The sequence below is a fragment of the Monodelphis domestica genome, chromosome 2, assembly GCF_027887165.1.
Source record: "Monodelphis domestica isolate mMonDom1 chromosome 2, mMonDom1.pri, whole genome shotgun sequence".
Classification (NCBI taxonomy): Eukaryota; Metazoa; Chordata; class Mammalia; order Didelphimorphia; family Didelphidae; genus Monodelphis; species Monodelphis domestica.
In genome coordinates, this window is record NC_077228.1 from 199,746,105 (window position 1) to 199,767,939 (window position 21,835).

The 21,835-nt window shown below is 41.5% G+C and overlaps 1 protein-coding gene across 5 annotated transcripts in view; it reads right to left on the reverse strand.

Moving 5' to 3' along the window:
- The window catches only part of SKAP1 (src kinase associated phosphoprotein 1), a 429,384-nt gene that overhangs the window by 88,258 nt on the left and 319,291 nt on the right, over window positions 1-21,835 (reverse strand). For all 5 annotated transcript variants that reach the window (XM_007482364.2, XM_007482361.3, XM_007482363.3 and 2 more), the window contains exons 5-7: window positions 12,367-12,447; window positions 11,164-11,247; window positions 3,718-3,842 (exon numbers count right to left, since the gene is read on the reverse strand). In XM_007482364.2, the coding sequence (XP_007482426.1) occupies window positions 3,718-3,842; window positions 11,164-11,247; window positions 12,367-12,447 (290 nt within the window). The remainder of the gene's footprint in view (window positions 1-3,717; window positions 3,843-11,163; window positions 11,248-12,366; window positions 12,448-21,835) is intronic.

Sequence of the window (21,835 nt, forward strand, 5' to 3'; positions counted from 1 at the left end):
ACCCTGGGCAAGTCACTTAACCCCCATTGCCTAGCCTTTATGGCTCTTCTGCCTTAGAACCAACACACAGTATTGATTCTAAGATGAGAGGTAAGAGTTTAAAAAAAGGTTGTTTCTCCATAAAACTGAATAAAAAAAAGTTAGTGGATCATGGATACAGAAATATATATTAACAGAGTTATATACTGTGTCAAGCATAGTTATTGTATCAATTTGTTTTGCTTAACTGTTTTTAAATAAGAGAGGATACTTTGGTCTGGTGGGTTTTTTGGGAGTGGTTGTGATGAAAAACCCAGCTATACAGATTGAATTTTTTTTTTCATGATAGATAACCAGTAAACTACTGTAAATTCTTGGGAGTGTCTAAGAGAAAAGATTATCTGAGGGAAGAAATTCTGGTAATTATTTAGGAGCCAGATTTCAGGAGGGAGAATTTGTCAGTGAAGAAAATACATGGGAGGCATCTGGGTGACTCAGTGGATTGAAAGCCAGGTCTAGAGCCTGGAGGTCCTAGGTTCAAATTTGACCTCAGACACTTCCTAGCTGTGTGTCTAGAGCCTGCAGGTCCTGGGTTCAAATTTGACTTCAGACACTTCCTAGCTGTGTGACCCTAGGCAAGTTCCTTAACCCCCATTGCCTAGCCCTTATGCCTTGGAACCAATACCCAGCATTCATTCTAAGATGGAAGGTGAGGGTTTAAAAAAAAAGAAAAAGAAAGAAAATACTTAGGGGCTGTTGGAGTAGTCTTGGGATGAGGTGGAGAGTGCTTGGACTATGATAATAAAAAAGAAGGCAAAGCTGGAAGCATTGGGCAAAGAGCCCAATGAACCCCAGTCAACATGGCAGACCCAAAATAGGAGTAAGCCTAAAAATCCAACTCTTATTAATTCTCTTATTTTAAGTGAATCATTTAAAAATGGGCCTCTCTGGACAGCTTTTCTGTTATCTGGCCTATTGGGGACAAGATCAGATTTAGACATGCCACATGAAAAGTCTGGCACCGTTCATTCTTGATAAATGCTGCTATTGTTATGTAACATGATGATCCAGAGTGAGGGGGCAAGAAGAACATCAGGTGTAGAGTTAGAGGGTCTGTTCAAATCCCAGCTCTCCTGCTTACTACCTGCGTGACTCTTAACTTCGCAGGACTTCAAGCTCTTTTTAAAGAATAAATTAAGTTAATAACCATACAATATCACATAAATTTATGTCATAATTATACAGCACATATAATGCATTAATTATCCAATATATAAGAATATAATGAATAAATTAAATTCACAAATTAAGACCACTCCAGTAAATTCAAAGTGCCTCAGTTGTACAAAAGTGTATGTGTAGTGGGGTGGGGCCGATTGGAGCATATAAGCTCTATGGTCTCTTCTAGTTCCAAGCATTATGAGGTTTTTACTACATTTTACAGGTAAGAAAACAAGCTCAGACGAGTGAAGAGTTACCGTGACAGAATTAAGATGAAAGTATTTTCGTGAAACTTTTCAAGATGATTATCGAACCAATCAGGCAGCCAGCTAGTGTCCTGGACTTGGGAATTTGGAAGAACTGAGTTTAAATCCTGTCTCAGACACTCAGACACTTACTAGTTTTGTGACCCTGTTGCTCTTCAATGGTTTCAGTAATGTCTGACTTGTTATGATCCCATTTGGGGTTTTCTTGGTATAGATGCTGGAGTGGTTTGGCATTTCCTTCTCCAGTTCATTTGTTCATGTGGGGAAACTGAGACACACAGGTTAAGTGACTTGCCCAGGGTTACACAGCTACTAAATGTCTGAGACTAAATTTGCAAACTTAAAGCATTCTACAAATGCTATGATGATGGCACAGTGGAAAGAGTGGTGGATTTGAGGTCAGAGACCCCAGGTTTGAATCTCAATTTTGCTCCTTATTAGCTGTGTGATCTTGGGCATGTCATTTCACTTTCTGTGCCTCATTTTCCTCATCTATAAAATTAACAGATTAGACTTGATCGCCCCTTTAGTGGTTTCTGCTCTGAATCTATAACCTCATAAAGATTTACCAGACATTGGAAAATTTCATGGAAAACTGGAACACAAACACATTAGGATTTGCTAAGAATTCAGTTTCTTTCTATCCAATAGGCATTACTTAAATGCCTAACTATACTATGGCATGCCCTGTGCAGGTACTGAGGATCCAAAGAAAAGGAAGGAGGAAAAAAGAAAAGGCCACGCTCTTAAGGAGCTTACATTCATTGGTAGGGAAATAATGTGCACAGAGAAGTAAATACAAGTGGACAGAAAGCATTTGTAACAGTTGGGAGGAAATCAAAAAGGCTCCCAAGAGGAGGCTGTGTTTGAGCTGAGCTGAGAACTTCATAAAGAAGACTTAAAAGCATACATACAATATAATTTACTTTTGTGCCTATTGATTTACCAACATATGCATATTTATACACACACACACACACATGCATATCTCATTTCCAGTTACAAAGAACCTAAGGTTAGTAGAGACTCTGTGGAGATGCTCTAAGTTTCAGAGGAAATGACTGAGCGTAGATATTTGACTCCTCGTGAAAGGCGAGATCATTTATATCAGGATAAAGGTTTAAGGTCTAAAGACAGAAAGAAGGGAGAGGGATTAGTAGATCTCTATTAGTGAAAAGGCTAATGACCAGGAGTGGGATTAACCTTAGCGTGGCATTCTCTTTTTCACAATAAGCTAAAATGTCTCTTGGATATGCCAATGGAAGATAAAATCCCCAGTATGCAAAAGGACCCCCATTTTGGTGAGAATTACAGTCAGGAAGACTGTTGAATAATAGAAAGGATACGGAAGAATAATCTATTGCCTGTTTGACATAAGAATTGGGGGGGGATAAAATTTTCCTTTATGAGTGTGTTTTGTGTGTGTGTGTGTGTGTGTGACTGAGAGAGGGAGGAGGGAGAAAGAAAGGGAGAAGAGGAGAAGAAAGGAGAGGGAGAAGGAAGTGAAACAATTATTTGGAGGTTAGAAATTGAAGATGGAGGGCAGACTAACAGGGGAGGGAAATCAAATCCAAGGAGAAGTCAGGGACTCCACAAAAGGAATGAGATTGCATGTTGGACTAGACAAGAAACCAGTGAGTGGTGGGAAAATGGGATGGAGAGGGGTGAGCAGGCAGAAGGGTTATGGAAAGATGGAAGGGCAGGTTTGAAACCCTGTCATGCAGTGTCTGGGATTTGGGCGGTCCATAGAGACTAGAAAAAAGGGCATGGCATTGTGGATGTTGGTTCAGAAAGGAGAGGAAGGATCTCAGGTCAGAAATGAGCAGAGGAAGCAGGGGTTGTCTTACTTTTGTATATAGATCCTCAGCGTCTGGCACAGTGCCTAGCACATAGCAGGCACTCACTCCTTCAATGCCTGTTGAATGATTGATTGACTAGAAAGTGATGGATGGGGTAGATTTTGGTGGCTTTGTAGATAGATAGCCAGTCCTAGAGTCTGGAGGCTTTGGGTTCAAATCTGGTCTCACATACTTTTGAGCCGTGTGACCTTCGGCAGGTCACTTAACTCGCTTGCCTCACCTTGCTTTTCTGTCTTAGAATTGTTACTAAGACTGAAAGTAAGAGTCTTAAAAAAAGGGAAAAAAGTGATGGATGATATCAGAACAGTAATTGCCGTTTATGTGTGAGAAGGAAGAAGGCTGCAGTGATATTGTGGAAGAGAAAGAAGAACCTCCAGGGGGGTTCCTCTTACCTCATAGCTACGTCTGTCCAGTGAGGTCAGCTCAAAGCAGGATTCTTTCTTGGAATCTCTTCGCAGGTGGGGGGCCATCTGCACACTGTAGTCCTTGATGAAAAAGGTCCCTTTGGGCTGCTTACCTAGAAAAGAAGAAAGCTATGTCCTGAGAGAGATCTCCCTGCTAGGGGAAGACATCTTCTCTGGCATGTAAACGAAAACCCTGGAAACAGCTGTGCTTTCCCGGCGGGGCCACAGTAGTCAAGGAAAGGTTATTAAGAAAGAGCAAGAAGCTGCCTGGCTGGGGAAATGCAATATGAAAGGTTATTTTGCCAGAAGAGTACAACAGAGAGGGAGAATTTATTAGAATGTTAAGAGATCTATAATAGCAGAGAGAGGAGGGATGATTACAGCCGGGAGAGTAGGGCTGGCGATGTAGGGCTCTTGAAGGCCATTACAGAGCTGAAGCATTATTATGAGGGGCTGCAGAGCTCATACCAAGAGAAGGGAGAGTAGCACTGTGTCATTGTCCTCTAAAATTCCCCTTGCAAGGAGGGTGGGGTGATGGCAGAGGGAAAATGATGAAAAAATGACGAGTCTTGTTAATCCCCAAGAGGTCAAACCGGAAGGAAGTATTTTGGAGAAAAATGATTTCATATTGTTTGAACACACGAATGCCATCCTGGTGGGCACATCCTAAGGATTCCTGGTCATTAGGGCCTTGAGCTACTTCCTCTAAGTCTGGAATTGTGCCAGAGGTAAACATGTCTTTTTCAAGGTCACTGGCCAAGGATGCCTGAATATTCTCTGAGCAGAACTTGAGATGGGTAAAAAAAGGAAGCAGAATGTTCTGTCCCTTCCTACCCACCCCCTCCCCCATCCACTCTACTTTTGACATCTGGCTACAAGGTTCAATCAGTTGGGGCTCTGGGAGGGGTGTGCAGGAAGAAAGGAAGGTGGGGGTGGGCAGAGGGAAAAAGAGGATGCCTTAAAAGGCAGAATAGAAAGGGGAAGGAATATTCCTTATTTGACAGCTGGAGGTCACAGAATGGCACAGAATCTCCAAGGCTATCTGGCTCAAGAATAAGAACACAGAGAAGAATCTCCTCAAGCATATCTCCAACAAGTAATCATTCAGACTCTACTTGAAACCTCCAGTGAGGAGGGGGCCCCCACCCATGACCTCTGACACAAGCCCATTCCGTTTTTTCTTTTTGGATAGTATTAATTGTTGCCACTTTCTCCTTACACAGAGCCTAAATAGATTCTGAAACTTCCATTCACTGTTCCAATCTCTGCCCTCTGGAGACTAAGGAGAATAAGTCAAATTCTTCTCAGATGAGGAAGAGAAAAACATTTTTAAAAAGAAAGAGAGAACTTTCCAGGTTCCAGATAATCATGTTATCTATTTCCTGCTTGTAAATTCCTAAGAAGATAGAGGCAGTGGAGTTTAATTTCTTTTGTCAAGAGCCTTACAGGACTAGACCATTTTAATAAATATAGCTAGGTGACATAGTGGATAGAGGGCTGGGTGTGGAGTCAGGAAGACCTGAGTTCAAATCTAGTCTCTCAGACATTCACTAACTGTGCGATCCTTGGCAAGTCACGTAACCTCTGCTGCCTCAGTTTCCTTAATTTTAAAATGGGAACTGGCAGGTTGGTGGTACAGAGTTAGGAAGACTTGACTTCAAATTTAGTCTCAGATACTTCCTAGTTCTGTGACCCTGAGCAAGTCACTTAACCTTGTCTGCCTCACTTTCTCCATCTGTCAAATGAACTGGAAAAGGAAATGGTAAACCACTCCAGTATCTTTGCTGAGAAAACCCCCAATTGGGTCATAAAGAGCTGGGCATGACTAAAATGATTGAACTATAACAAAAATGAGGATAATAATAGTATCTGCTTCTCAGGGTTGTTGTGGATCACTTGAGACCATATTTGTAAAGTGCTGAGCACAGTGACTGGCACATAGTAGGAGCATAATACATGCTTGTTTCCTTCCTTCCTTTTTGACAATGATTATGATAAAGATAGTAGAGATGAGGTAGTTAGGTGGCTCAGTGGATGGAGAGCCAGGCTTGGAGTTAGGAGGTCCTGGGTTCAAATCTGGCCTCAGACACTTCTTAGCTGTGTGACCCTGGGCAAGTCACTTAACCCAAATTGCTTAGCTCTTACCACTCTTCTGCCTTGTAACTGATACTTGATATTGGTTCTAAGATAGACAACAAGGGTTAAAAAAAAAGACAATAGAAATAATAGAGACAGGAGAAATAGAAGAAACAGTTCTTGGCTTCCCCATATCCATAGCTAGCTTCACCTGGTTGAGCTCAAAGAAATACACAACCATTCTGTACTTACAGAATGTCCTGGGTGCAATAAGAAGTAACTGGCGAGAAGGGAGCCATGTAGCAGTGGTTTTTGACACCAGAATCTTTTTTGTTAAAGTATCTCTCCTTGTTCTAAGCGGCCACTAAAATGTTTTGTTGTTTCTTTGGTCACCAGATTTTATTTCACCCTGATGGCAAAATGGTCAATAAAAGCATGGATTTCTTTCTCTCTCTTTTAAAGCCACGAGGATAAAGGATTTCTGAATGAATGGAAGACATACGCGGCCATATATCTAGTGATGCCTGGGCTGGTTCGAGACATTAGCCACCTATTTTTATACAAGGGCAGTAACAAAATACTTCCATACTGACACATACATTACAGAGGCTGTTCAAAGACTCGAATCCAACAAAACTAGCCAGCCTAGTTTTGCTGGCTTGCCTGCTCAGGAATCTGAGAAGGAATTGTAGTTGGGGGGTTTGTGGAGGGAGGGTGATGCCACAGGAGAAGAGATAGCAGATGGAAAGAGAACTGATCTGGAGTCAGAGGATATGGGTTGGACCTTCAGCAAATCAATTAATTACTCTTTGGACCCCTCTGTTTCCTCATCTGTAAAATAAGGGAGGGTGAGAATTTAGACCTCAAAATTCAAAACAGAAAAAAAAGCTCAAAAACAAATAAATAAATAAAATTTAAAATAAAAAGAGAACAAAGATCATAGGATGATAAGATTTATAAATGAAAGGGAATTCAGAGGTCATTGAGTTCAATCCCTTCATGTTATTGATAAGGGAATAGAGGCCCAGATAAGGGAAGGGTTTCTTGCCCAAAGTCACACTGAGGCTAAATAGAGGAGATGGGAGATGAATCTTGGTAGCAGTTGTTGTTTAGTCATTTTCAGCCATATCCCGCTCTTTGTGACTCCTTTTGGAGTTTGCTTGGCAGAGGTATTAGAGTGGTTTGTCATTTCCTTCTCCAGCTCATTTGACAGGTGAGGAAACTGAGACCAACAGGGTTAAGTGACTTGCCCAGGGTCATCCAGCTAGTGTCTGAGACCAGATTTGAACTCAAGAGGATGAGCCTTCCTGACTCCAGACCTGGTATTCTAGCCATTGTGCCACCTAGGTAGTTAGCTAATCTTGGTTATCTGACTCCAAATTCCAGTGTGTTCAGGTACTTCTATGCAATTTATAGTTCAACTGCTTTAGTTGGTGGGCCACTGATAATAAATGACAGAGAGGATGAAAATAAATAAAGAAATAACAAGAGAAAGAAACGCATGCACACTTAAATGAATTAAGTGAAGGGGATTGGACTGGAGGACCTTAGGTCCTTTCCAGTTATGATCATGGCTAACTCTATGATCTGTGATGTCTGGATACTTGCTATTCAGCTTTAGAAATGCTACAGTTAATGGTTTCATTCCTCACCCCTGGTCAGTAGTGAGTGAGCCGACTTTAAGCATGAGAAGATCCAGGGCTGGAAAGGACCTTTGATATTGCTTGGTTGAAACTTTTCACCATACTTGCAGTTGCCATATTAATAGGAGAGCCGGTTGGTAGTCTCCATTCTCCGAAGAGCAACATCATAGTGTGTTGGAAAGAGGTCTGGATTTAGAGTAACAGACTGCATTTGGATCTTATTTGCTATCTGCAACACTTTTTAACAAGTCACTTGAACTCCCTGGTCCTCAGTTTCCTCATCTCTAAAACGAAGGGGTTGCATTAGATGACTTCTAAGGTTCCATTCCAAGTCCTACATCCACAATCCTATGAGGTTTGGTGTGTTTGACTTGCTCTCATTCATCTGTGTGATTTGAATTCAGGTCACTTCGACACCTGACCAGCGCTCTTCTGGATGTACCACTGTCTCCCACCATTGGGCTTCCCCTGGTCAATTATTCAGGGATAGCAATTATGAGAATGTTCAGTGACATCTGAACAGGCATACCTACTTTCACTGAGGTGGAGTCTCAGGGACTTAAGCCACTATTCACTCTTTCCTGCCACTATTCACTGTTTGATTATTCTCTGGGTAGAACTTAGGTGGCGCAGTAGATAGAGCCCTGGACTTGGAGTCAGGAAGACCTGAATTCAAATCTGGCCTCAGCCATTTACTGGTTGTGTAACCCTGGACAAATCATTTAACCTCTTTACCTCAGTTTCCTCAATTGTAAAGTGGGGATAAAAAAGCACCTATCTCACACTGTTGTTGTGGGTATGAAATGAGTACTGGGCTAAGTGCTTTACGCATAGTAGATATTAGATAAGTACTTAATCTTTCCCCACAGAATTTGAGGCATTTGTGCCAGGGGAAATGCTAGAATGGGTACTCCCAGATATTTCTGTCTTACCTGAATGGCCCTCTAACTATCTGGGCTTTGGGATGAGAATAAGAATTAAAAGCAGAAGAGGTAAAAGGTAGGGAAGAGAAGGGAGAAGAGACAGGAGGAAGAGAAAGAAGGTTGGGTACTCTGGGGTTGGCTGCACCCATCTGAAAGGAAAGCATTGACTTCAATATTTATTAGGCATATACTATGTAAAAAATGTTGTGCAAGGTACTTGGAGAAATATGAAAACAAATAAGACACATTTCTTGGCCTTATGGAACTTATGACTTAGTAAGGAGGATAAGACATGTATGCAAACAACCATGAGACAAACTCCCCCCCCCCAAAAAAACAAAACAAAACAAAACAAAACTCAAACCTCCCTGGACCTAAGATAATGGAATAAAAGAAGTTATAAACAAAAGACTACCAGAGTTCTAAAGAAAGACCATTTCTACCAGGGGCAGCTGGGTGGCTCAGTGGATTGAGAGCCAGGCCTAGACATGAGAGGTCCTGGGTTCAAATTTGGCCTCAGATACTTCCTAGCTGTGTGACCCTGGGCAAGTCACTTAACCCCATTGCCCAGCCCTTACTTAGCTCTTCTGCCTTGGAACCAATACATGGTGTTGATTCTAAGAGAAAAGGTAAATTTTTTTAAAGATCATTTCTAACTGGGGAAGATTGCCTAGAAAATGGGTCACTGAGCTGGATATTGAAGATAAATAGGTATGATTTAAAAGAATAGAGATGAAGGACAGAGAGAAAAGAGGGGAAGGCATTCCAAGAGTAGGGATTGGCTTGGCCCAAAACTTGGAGGCAGGAAAGCTTAGGGGATGCTTAAGGGATGTTTAATAAAATGATGGGGGTGGGGTGAGGAGGGTTATGTGATGGAGGCTTGGCCAATGAGAGTCTAGTCCTTATAAACATGTCCAAGAATGTTCTGACCGTTGGACTTCAGGACCTGCACAGCTTTTCTATGACTGTTTCAAGTCTGCCTACAGTGGGGGTAAAGAGATGGTCTTTGGATTGATTGCTGGGTCAGAACTGAGCATGCATACAAAAGGCTCCCATGGGGGCAACTCAAGGTCCCTTCTAGATGTAGAGTCTATGATCATACAGGGTGCTCCAAAAGTCTTGATGTGGTTTTAAACTAGTAAAGCTTTTCATTTTTTTCTTTTTACCTTTTAAACTTTTTATTAGAGAAAGATCAAAAGTTGATTACAATTCCGTACATAGTTTTATAAAGTTCCCAAAAGGAAGGGATATAGTAATGTTATTCATATGTAGGTTTCAACCACAGAAGCAATAAAACCAGCGCTTCTTAAATAAAGGGGCAATATGACAGTTCAGGTAAAATGACTTGCAGAAACGCTTAAATAACTTTATTTATTTATTTATTAAAATGTCTCTTAATTGCTTGAATGACTGGAGTCATTCATCACCTATGGTAAGAGAATTTCTAACCAGTTTTTCCAATTCAAATTTCAAGCTCTTTTCTTTCCTTCTTTTTAAAAAAACCCTTATTTTATGTCTTATTAATAACACTAAGACAGAAGGGGAAGGGAAAGGTAAACAGGGTTAAGTGACTTGCCCAGGGTCACAGTGCTAGGAAATGTCTGTGGGCAGATTTGAACCTAGGTCTTCCTGACTTCAGGCTTGGAGCTCTATCCACTGTGCTGCCTAGCAGACCTTATTAAATAACTTTAATATCTTAAATCTGCACTAAGATGCTTGGGATGCCCCATCTAAGTGGTTCAGTTGAGTGAAAACTTTCCAAGAATAACTAACTAGAAGATTGTCCTTCCTTGTCTGCTCTCTCTTTTCTCCCTCTCTCGGACTTTGGGTGTTTATTTCTGGAATGAGTGGAGGCTGGTAAACAGTTTAAATTCCTTTTGCCCTCTAATTTTTCTTTTGGGAGATGTGAATGCCTTCATGTCTATGGTCCTAGGACCAGACTAACTTAGTTCAGAAAAGCTCTTTGCCAAAAGGCTGACCACCAGGTAATGAATGTTTTCAACCCCAACAAGTCACAATGACTGATTCCCGAGGCATAGCAGAATGGGATTTGAAGGGGCTTCCAAGGACAAATCAGGGTTCCCAAAGCAGTGTGGAGAGCCCAGGAGTTTGGATTCAAGAGACTAGGCTTCCCTCCTAGCATTGCATATTTTATGACCAGAGATACTTCATTTCTGAGCCCAAGTTTCCTCTTGTGTAAAATGGAGATTACACTACCTGCCTTATAGGGCAGCTGGGAGGAAAGCACTTTGAAAGCCATAATGATGATCATGATAATAGCTAGCATTTATATAGCACTTTAAAGTTTGCAAAGTGCTTAGAAATATTGGCTCATTTTATTCTCACAGCAACCCTGGGAGATAGATGCTATGATTATCCCAATTTTACAGTTGAGGAAACTGAGGCAGAAAACATTTAAGTGACTTGCCCAGGGTCACACAGTTAATAAAGTCTAATGCCAAACTTGAACTTGGGTCTTCCTGACTCCAGATCCAATGCTTTATTCCCCAGGCGTGCCACCTAGTTGCCTAGAATAATGAACAAGCCCATCATTAAAAGAGTATCATTTCTAAATGGGACTCTGGAGTTTTCTGCAAAGTGCCTAGGCTTCCTCACATCTGCTTCACTGTTTACAAAGCACCAAGGTATCCCTTACCTAAACACCTGCCCCACATAGGTGTTAGTTAAAGATTGCTTTCTCGAGACCCATGGGCCCACAGCTTTGGAGGATTTACTGAGCGGGTGTTTGGATCCAGGCGTGAGCAGCTGCTGTGCAAATGGGGAACACTTACTTTTCTCATTAGAGTAGTAGTAGAAGATTCCTTTACTGACAACACACCATCGCTTCTGCCACTCGGAGCCAAAGAAACCATGATCTAAATGCAGGAGCAGGAGCAGACATAAATTCAGATAACGACAACCACTTGAAGAATCAGTAAAATGTACCCACACACCGTCCGGCGTGTTCTTGTTTTATTTCCCAGGTTAATGGACTGTGAAACCCTCCCTTACACTCCCACAGGTTATCCCATATTGAGTCAGAGAGCTGAGGCACAAGGTGTCAGTAGGGTATGGAAGCAAGGCTCTCTTCTATCATCCCTGCACCTGGCTTCATTTAAAAATTTTCTGATTTGCCCCTCTGTTTTCAGACCCTTTTTATCTTTTTGTTTTGTTTTGGGCAAACAAAAATAATGCCCCAGGCAATGGGCATGGAGCAGGTCTTCCACTCTGTGCTAAGTTAATTTACCCATTCAAGTTCATGAGCTGGAGCTCATTAGCACCATGCTTGAACCAACTGAGCTAAATGGTCCAGACCTGGGCTTGCCTGGAATTTAAATACGGGCCTTCTTACACCTGACACAAGAAGTATACCTCTGGGGACGTGCTCCATTACACGTCTGTCAGGGTATTTAGAGATGGCCCCTTGTATACAGACTTACAGATGTGGGACTACAAGGGACCTCAGAGACCGATAATCCAACTTCTTTTACTTTAAAGATGATGAAACTGAGGCCCAGAGCAGGGAATTGACTTACCCAAGGTCACAGAGCCAGCAAGCGGCAGGGCTGGAAGTTGAACCCATTGCAATTCTAATACAATGCAGAATTACGCTCTAAAAGTGTATTCCTTTCACCATAGCATATTATCTTTGAATATCTTGGGCTGACTTCCCCTAGGGTAGCTAGGAAGTGTTATGGATAGAATGTTGGAACTGGAGCCATCAAGCTCTGAGTTCAAATGTGGCCTCAGATACTTTCTAACTGTGTGACCCTGGGCAAGTGCACATAACCCTGTTTGCCTCAATTTCCTCATCTGTAAAATAATCTGGACAAGAAAATGGCAAATTACTCTGGTATTTTTGCCAAGAAGACACCAAATGGCATCACAAAGAGGCTGACACAATTGAAAGGTCTGATCAAGACTCCTCAGTCTCCACCCTAGGTCCAGACTCCCTTCTTGTTCCTGCCTCTTGGTCATGTTGTGGCCATTATTACCTCTGCATTTCTTCTCCAGGTACCCCTGCTTTATGATATCCTCTAGCTCCTGGGCTCCTTTTGTGATGATGTCTTCCATTTCTATTGAGAAGGAGATGAGAAAGAAAAGACTAAATGTAGCAGATCAGAATAAACACATAAACAATCAAACTTTCTACATGTCTTTGGAATACATTATTTTATTACTAAGACTATTTTTTCTTGGTTGAATAAAAAAGTGAGTTGAAATTTCCTAAGCACACATCAATCAGTGGCAAGGGGAGGAAGAAGCCCTCGGGAAGTTAAAATTTTGTTGGGAATAAGTCCCAAACTGGATAACCCACATTCAGATAATCATGAGTTAAATGATTTTTTTTTTCAAAATTGAAGATATTCAGTTCAATCCAACAAGCAAGTTATTAAATGCTTGGCATGTGCATGTGAAACTTGGCACATGGAACTGATCCTGTCCCTAGGGGGGCTTGTATTATACTAGGAAAAGAAAAGATGGGTACCAAAAATGGCCTTCACCATTCAGGGGACCACAGGCAAACATACATGGGCATGCATGTACATTCACACACACCAAGTGAAACTGATTCAGGTTATAGGAAGCTCCTCTTTTTATATTCACTGGATAAAAGGGCTATGCACGCTAAACTGGGCAATGATTGCCCCAAACCTTGCCTGATTCCTTGAATTCTGCCAAAAAGCCTGAAAGAGCCTGACTTCTACAATGATGAGAGAATCCCTGGAATCTGCATCAGCCTTTAATTGTGCACTCAACACACTTGGCTTTCAATTAGTCTCATTAGGTACAAATTTATTGAGAGGTTGATCTCTTAATCCATCTGCCTCCACTAGGTTTTTTACTCATTTTACAAAGGCGAGGGTAAAGGACAGAGGCCATAAGGAAGAGGAAGCCAGAAAGATAATGGAGAAAAGAAAATCGGAATGGTATATTCATAATGAGGAAGAAATAGGAGAAAAGATAGAGTAGAAACATTCAGAATCCTTTTTTTCTCCAAACTCCAATTAATTTCTTTTAATTTGCTTTTTAAAATGCTGAATACCTTCTCCATGCATGCATGGGAAAAAAGTAAGAGGCATGCATCATGATACCAATGTGTGTGAATCTCCTTGATTCTTTCTTCAGTGTCTTACAATGCACATGCCAAATCAATCTGAGTGTGTGTGTGTGTGTGTGTGTGTGTGTGTGTGTGTGTGTGTTAAACCTTTGCCTTCTGTCTTAGAATTGGCACAAAGTATTAATCCAAGGCAGAAGAGAGGTATAGGCTATGCAATGGGGGTTAAGTGACTTGCCCAGGGTCACACAGTTAGGAAGTGGATGAGGCCAGATTTGAACCCAGGATCTCCTGTTTCTAGTCCTGGCTTTCAGTCCATTGAGCCATCTAACTGCCCTCATAATATGTTCTTAAAAAAAAGAACAACAACTATCTAAATGAAATGAGTCTTAGCTTGGGTCCCTGTACTGCTTGAATTTTAAGCATGAGTCATTTTTGAAAAATGGAGATCAAGTAAGCCTGTCTTCCTCTTTAGCATGTCTATAGACCAGATCCTTCATCCAGTTCATCCACACTGTCAACTTTCTTGTTCAGGGCCTATTTTCGCTTTCATGTTTTATTGTTAGCAAACTCTGTGTTGGCTATAAATCCTCGCAAATAGGTCTCAGGGTTAACACAAGGGACCAATGGCAGCAGAAAGAAAGTTCATTTTTCTAGAATTCCTTCCTCTTTTCCTTCTCTCTCTAAGAACCTCTGGCAAATTCCTAGCCTTTGTGGCATACATGTAACTGTCCAAAAGGGCAGTAACCAAGGTCTTTATCAATCTGTTTGGGAAGGGGTGAGGAATCAGCGTAAATACTGCATCCTGCATACTGGGGAGGGCACTTCCTTTCCTTCCAATTAAACCTCAAGAAAAAAGGGACTTTCAAAAATGTTTAACTGCTGGAGTCTAGATTTAAAACTTGGGTCTCTGGGGGAGGAGAATGAGCTTAGGCTTTCCTCCTAGTCCTCTTCCCCACAGTTTTTTTTTTTTAAGACCTTGTTAAACCCAGAGACACAACATCTTGCTGAAGATGCCAAGAGACTGACTCATAAAAGACATGTTAAACGTTTTATTGGAATTCTACCTCCCCCCTTTCTTAAATGCAAATCTAAATGCCATTTTATGGAACATCTATAATTATGAAAATGGGAAGATGTTGCCTTGTGTGCAGGGAGAGTCTGTGAGTATGAATATTACATTAATGTGCCCACACCAGCTCACTGATCCTGCTGGCAGGAGCATAAAAAATGCTTGAGTGAAACTTGTATTTAGATGTTAAGACTCCAGGCCCCAGCGGGGTGACAGAGACAGTCCCTGTGAGTTGCCATCAGAGAGAGAGCTTGAATTGAATTACCCAGGGGGGAAGGAAGTAGTGATGAGCCCGGCTTCGCTTATTTAATTTCATTTACTTTCAGTACATTATCAGCGTGAGGCTTTCTTCTCCCCCCATCCGAAACCCAAGAATGTCACCACCAAGAAAACAAAGAAATAATGTTGCATAAACAGCAGAAATATAAGGGTTATTCATAGTCTCTATGTGTGTGTACACGTATGTATATGTCTATGTATACACTTGTGTATATGTGAATATATGTAAACCTGTTAGCATTTCAGAAGGCATAAAGATGTCTAGAGATGAGAGGAGTATGAAGCAGCTAGGATTAAGAGGGGCTCAGTGGAATGAGAGCTGGGCCTGGAGCAGGAGATCCTGGGTTCAAATCTAGCCTTCCTAGCTGGACAAGTCACTTAATCTCAAATGCCTACTTAGTTCTTACTGTTCTTCTGTCTTGGAATGGATATTTAGTATCTATTCTAAGATGGAAAGTAAGGTTTTATTTTTTTAAGGTGGTTGGAGAGATCAAAGGAGTGAAATAAAATTAGGGGGCCTCAATGTCACCTGCTTTTGCCATCAGTCAAACTTTATTTTCCAAAACTGTGAGTAGAATGGATTGTTGCATTCTCTCCCCCCTTTCTCCCCACCCATCCTTCCCCCTGTCCCCCCCACCTCAGCTGATCACGTTTAGAGTTTGGAACATATTTAACTCAATTTCAAGTTAGTAATACATGTGTTATTGAAGATTCCCTCCCTTCTATTAGAAAGGGTATTTTTTTTCAACTCGTCATGGAATCAATACTGAGTACTAGTTCCAAGGCAGAAGAGTGGTCAGGGCTAGGCAATGGGGGCTAAGTGACTTACCCAGGGTCACATAGCTGGGAAGTGTCTGAGGCCAGATTTGAACCTAGGACTTCCTGTCTCTAAACCTGGCTCTCAATACACTGAGCTACTCAACTGCCCCCAGAAAGGGTATTTTGTGGAATAGGAATCTGATTCATTTTGTTTGCTCCTAGTGGGCAGAGCCAGAAGCAATAGATAGAATCTACAAGAGGTAAGTTTAGGCTTGGTTCTAGGAAAAAACTTTCTAACAATTAGAACTATGTAAAGAGCGAGCACAGATCACAAAATGTCAGAAAATGATTATTGAAAATTATAATGACATGTAATATGAAAAAAACCCCTTGGGGCAGCTGGGTGGCTCAGTGGATTGAGAGCCAGACCTAGAGATGGGCAGCTGGGTGGCTCAGTGGATTGAGAGTCAGGCCTAGAGACAGGAGGACCTGGGTTCAAATCTGGCCTCAGACACTTCCCAGCTGTGTGACCCTGGGCAAGTCACTTAACCCCCATTGCCTAGCCCTTACCACTCTTCTGCCTTGGAGCTGATGCACAGTATAGGTACTGATTCCAAGATGGAAGGTAAGGATTAAAAACAAACAAACCAAAAAACCCCTTATTTAAAAAACTATCTAAAGGGAGAACTGCTGGAAGTAGTTCACTGGAGGTCTTAAAGAAAAGAAGGCTGTTTATGACCACCTGTTGAGGATGCTGTGGGGGTAAACTTTTTGGGGTGTGAGCTGGACTAGATAGATGGCTGGTGAGGCCCCTTCCAACTCTGAAATTCTGTGTCTTTTCTTCCTCTTTCAAACGGGATATCCAGACACTCACTCTCCTTTCCCTGATGCCCATCATGGCACACAGCATTACATTTGTGAAAGAGTTGAGTAGGGTGAGGAATGTGGGAAAAACATCAATGTGTCAAATTAAAAAAAAATTATTGAATGCCTACTATGTGCCGTAACAGAATTCTCCCCTGCATGAAGCTAACAGTGACTCTGGCCTCGTTAGCACAGAGCTCCAAACACCACGGCGGGAATGTACTGTAGTAATTAAGATGTTTTCTCTCAGTGTCTCAAGCCAGGGGTCCCACTGATCAAGCATTGTTGGTCCTGGTGAATGAACAGCATCTGCCTCATCATGAGGATCACACTCGGGGTGACGCGGCAGACAGTCTGGATGGCTTAATCCACATCTTGTGGTGATTAAATCTACACACCTGTCAAGCGCAACAGTTGGTGATGAGTCTTAAAATACAATGCGAGAACAGATGGGCCACGGTGCCTTTATGGGCAATGGACAGCTCTCGAGGAGAGACCTAAGCTGGGATGCCCTCGCGATGGAGCACCAGACAGATGCGTGCCAGTGGCACAACCTGCCGGGATGCTCCCTCATCTCTCATCAGAACCCACCGAAGAACAGACCCACTTAAGGGGGGGATGTGGGGTCATAAAGATCAGGTCGATAGAAAAGCGTGTTACCGCAGCGGTGCTGGCCACCCAACTTTCATGGCAGGCGAAGATAAAAGGCATTCTCAGACATTCTTCTCCCCCTACCCAGAGTCCTTTACATTCTTGCACCCCACCCACACCCAACCCTGCAATAAACTATAGGGCAGGATTCCATCTCTCAGCACTCGACATGACTCCCCAGTCAGCTATGCATAGCCACAACAATGGGGACTCTTTGGCGTGTGATACATTTCCAGAAAGCAGTCAATAAAAGAGACACGGGAGCTTATGTGAGTCACGGCCTATTTAACCAGCTGCTTTCTAGCCCAGTGAGAAAAGAGAATTGGAGAAATCAGTTGGCGACGCCATAGCGCAAGGCTAATAACACAGGAGGCCACTGTAAAAAAGACCATCGTTGGCTGGAGTCTCTGCAGAACAAACCAGACACCCACCAGCCTTCATTAGAGGCAGCTGGCTCAGTCTTTTGCTAAATCAACCTGAAAAGAAACTCAATGATTCTTTTTCTTTTTTTTTTAACCTTTTGTTCAACTTTCCCCCTTCCCCCTTCTTAGGTTCGCAAGACTTCTCTCTCTCCCCTGCACACAAAACCCCTGCCCTCCTTTTTCTTTTCAATTCAAGTTCTTTCTGGAGCCAAATGAGCTACAGTTCTTGGACTATCCAGGGTGAAGTTTAGCCAAGTTCCCTTAGATCGAGTCAATCTAAGCACTAAGGCCACAGTCAAGTGTCAGGCAGACAACGAATCACTCATGGAAGGCATAGATAGATTCTGCATATATGTTCAGGCGTGTGCATTTCAGAAGCAGAGGAGCCCAAAGGTCAGGGAAGGGAAATGGGCATTAGGATTCCTCTATTTATTGCACTTAAAAAAAACCCAAAACCAAAACTCTTACCCTTTATCTGAGATACTAATACTAATACTAAGTATCGGTTCTAAAGCAGAAGAGTGGTAAGGATTTGACAATGAGGGTTAAGATTAGTGACTTGTCCAGGGTCACACAGCTAGGCAGTATATGAGGCCAAGTTTGAGGTCCTACTGCTCGTGACCCTACAACTTCCAAATTCTCCCTCTGCTTTTTTTCCATTTAACTCACTTCTTTGTGGCATCCCTCTGGCTAAGTTCCTCTTTTTTTTTTTTAAATTAAAATTTTTATTTTATATATTTTTTGCTGTATTGGATTCCTTCTCTCTGCCATGTTTTCTCATTGTTCTTTTCACTTTTTCTTTAGGAGCCTAATGAATAAACAAAAAGCTAAGCATTAAAGTTGTAACTTCTGGGATGATATTCTAAGCCATGATGCCTAAAAAGGTTAATTTATTTCTCATTTGTGTCTCAAGCTCCTAGTGGACAACCTTGTATATAGATAGGGTCACAGAAGTGTAATTTCATTTGTCTAGAGAACTCCTAGATTTGCAAACTTCTGCTACCAATGCAGGTTGTCACCTTTTCCCTTTTCAACCATTTCTAGTTTTAGAGAGGTGCAGTGGATAAAATTAGGGTCTGGAAGACATCCTCCTAAGCTCAAATCTGACCTCAGACACTTCCTAGCTATGTAACCTAGGGCAAGTCACTTAACCTCTTTGCCTCAGTTTCCCCATCTGGACAATGAACTGGAGAAGGAAATGTCAAACCACTCTGGCATCTTTGTCAAGAAAACCCCAATTGGAGTCACAAAGAGTTGGACATTACTGAAATGACTGAACAAACAAAATCTTCAGAGTTGCCTAGAGAGCTGAGAATTTGACTTGTCCCCGGTCACATAGTCATAGGTGGGACTTGAACTCAGGTTTTTCTGGCTTTGAGGACAGCTCTCCACTCCACAATTCTGCTTTTCATAACGGGAGTCTAATAAACATTCGCTGTTACTATTTCAACAACTTTGTCTATTACTCGGTGTGGGTCAGACTGATGTTACATTTTCTAATCTCTAATTTCTGTTGTTTCATTGAAAAGGTGTCCAGGTTTGTTCTTATCCTTATATTTAGCTTTCTCTCTGACTTTTCTTCATCTGCATGTCTTTCACCGGGAAGGTAGACTTGTATGATGAAACTAAAGCTGGTTAATTGAAACACTACAGTATTTTAACACCAATCAGGTGCTTTACATTTATTGCCTTCATTTGAGCCTCACAACAATTCTGTGAGGTTGGTCCTCTTCTGATCCCCATTTTACTGGCTAAGGGACTTGGACAGGGTCACATAGCTGGTAAGTGTCTGATGCAAAATTAAAACTCTGATCTTCCTGCCTCCAAGACCCACCTTTTACACACTGTACCATCTAGCTGCCTCATTTGCAGTGAGTCAAATTCTTGCACAAAGAATTAAGGACCAGTGATTTCAAAGAAAATGGAAACCACCTGCACAGACTATCTAAAATTTACTTAAGGGAACCATTCATGGAATAATGAATCAGGAAGTGGACAAAGGAAAGGGGATAGAGGAACACGCCTAATTTCTAACCCAAGATCTTTGATGAGATACAGCTTCAGAAGATAAGAAACAAAACTGAAGTGTAACTAGTTCTAAATTGAAGCTGGCTGCCCAAAGAGGCAGAATAGTTAAAAAAAATGTGGATTGGTTGCAGGATCCTAGAAAATATTGAAAGTCTGGCTCAGTGGCAGCACCACCATTATTTAGTTCTTTAAATGATGTTCTATGATTAAATGTGTTAGACTTAGCTACTCTCAGTAACACAGTGATCCAGGACAATTCTGAGGGATGTATGACAAAGAATGCTATCTACCTCCAGGGAAAGAACTGTTGGAGCTGGAATGCAGATGAAAACATGATTTATCACTTGTTTATTTGGGTATATGATTTGGGGTTTTGGTTAAGATTATTTACTTATCAAAATGAATAATATGGAAATATATTTTATGCAATAATATACATATGACCCAGATTGAATTGCTTGCCAGTTCTGGGAAGGGGTTGGAGAGAAGGGAGGGAGACAATTTGGATCATATAATTTAGGAAAACATATGTGGAAATTTGTTATTAAAATAAAAAAATGATGTTCTAAGAAGGGTTATACTTGAGATAATGGGAAAATATGGAAGAAACTCTGAGACTACCGAAGGAAACAAGCATTTGCTAAGCATCTGCTAAATACCAGGTACTGTTACAACTATTATTTTGTTTAATTCTTATAACAAATCTGCTATTATCTCCGTTTTATAGTTGAGGAAATTGAGAAAGATATTAAGTGGCTTGACTAAGGTCACACAAGGCTGGTAAATGTCTGAGACTAGATTTGAACGCAGGTCTACATGACTCAGATGCTAGATGGCTCAGTAATTAGAGTGCTGGGTCTAGAGTCAGGAAAACCTGAGTTCAAATCCATCCTTGCAATACTTACTAGCTATGTGACTCACTTAACCTTTGTTTGCCATAATCCACTAGAGAAGGAAATAGTAAACCATTCTAGTATCTTTGCTAAGAAAACCCAGTGGACAGTGTGGTCCATGGGATCATGAAACTCATGAAGAGCTGAACACAATGGAAAAACTGAAAAACATTTCCTGATTTCAGACACAGCTCTTTGTGTCTGAAATATATACAATAGATATATTGTACCACCTGGCTGCCTCTATTAAAGAGAACAAATTAGTGTGACTTTAGTTAGGTATATGGAGAGGCAGGATGGTATACTAGGAAAGTGTGTTGGATTTCTAGTCAGAGGATGTGGATTCAAATCTTGCTTCTGCTACTTACTACTCATGTCACCTTCAGAAAATCATTCTCTATGGTTCCAAGTTTCTTATCTGAAAATGAAGGGTTTGAACTGATGATTCTATAAACCCATTTTTCTTCTTTGAGCCTCAGTTTTCTTACTTGCAAACAATGGAACTGGACTAGAAGATTGTTAAAGTTCTGGATAGCTCTGGCATTCTCTAAGCAATGGCATACCATGTGTCAATTTCATAATAGGATCAAGGGTAGGCAAGAAAGAAGAGGGGGAGGGACAGCCGGGTAGCTCAGTGAATTGAGAGCCAGACTTAGAAATGGGAGGTGCTGGTTTCAAATTTGACCTGAGACACTTCCTAGCTATGTGATCCTGAGCAAGTCACTTAACCCTATTGCCTAGCCTTGACTGCTCTTCTGCCTTGGAACCAATGCTCAGTATTGATTCTAGGACAGAAGGTGAGGGTTTAAAAAAAAAAAGAAAGAACCCAGGTCCATCTAGGAAGCATAATGGATAGAGAGCCAGGACTAGAGTAGGGAGATCCTGGGTTCAAATGTAACCTCTGATACTTCCTAGCTGTGTGACCCTATGTAAGTCACTTAACTCTGTTGCCTAGTCCTTATTGCTCTTCTGTCTTATACTGTCTGATATTAATACAGAAGGTAAGGGTTAAAAAGAAAAGAAAAGAAAGAACCCAGTCCTGGAAAATAATGTGGGGAATGTCAGCTTCTTTTCTTTGTTCTCTTCCCTTCACCAGAGAAAAACCATTTACAGATGGAAGAGGAAAAGAGTCCTAGCATATGATGGTTGTAATGACGTTCCCTGCTTCTAAGAAATTCCATTGCCTTATGGTTTACTTGTCATCGTTAACTCGTGTATTTTCTCTGCACCTCTCTGAAATGGAAGAGATCCAAAAGAAGAACGGAAGTCCATGCATCAAGCTTGGAGCTGTGCAATAAAGGGAAAGATGAGAATAAATACAAGAAGGTCACTCAGAGGCCTATAGGAAAAGATGCTGCCTGTATCTAGTTTACTCGACCTTTTCTGAAACTGGAATGACATTTTAGAAAAAAATACAGTAATAGAGCAAAACTTGAA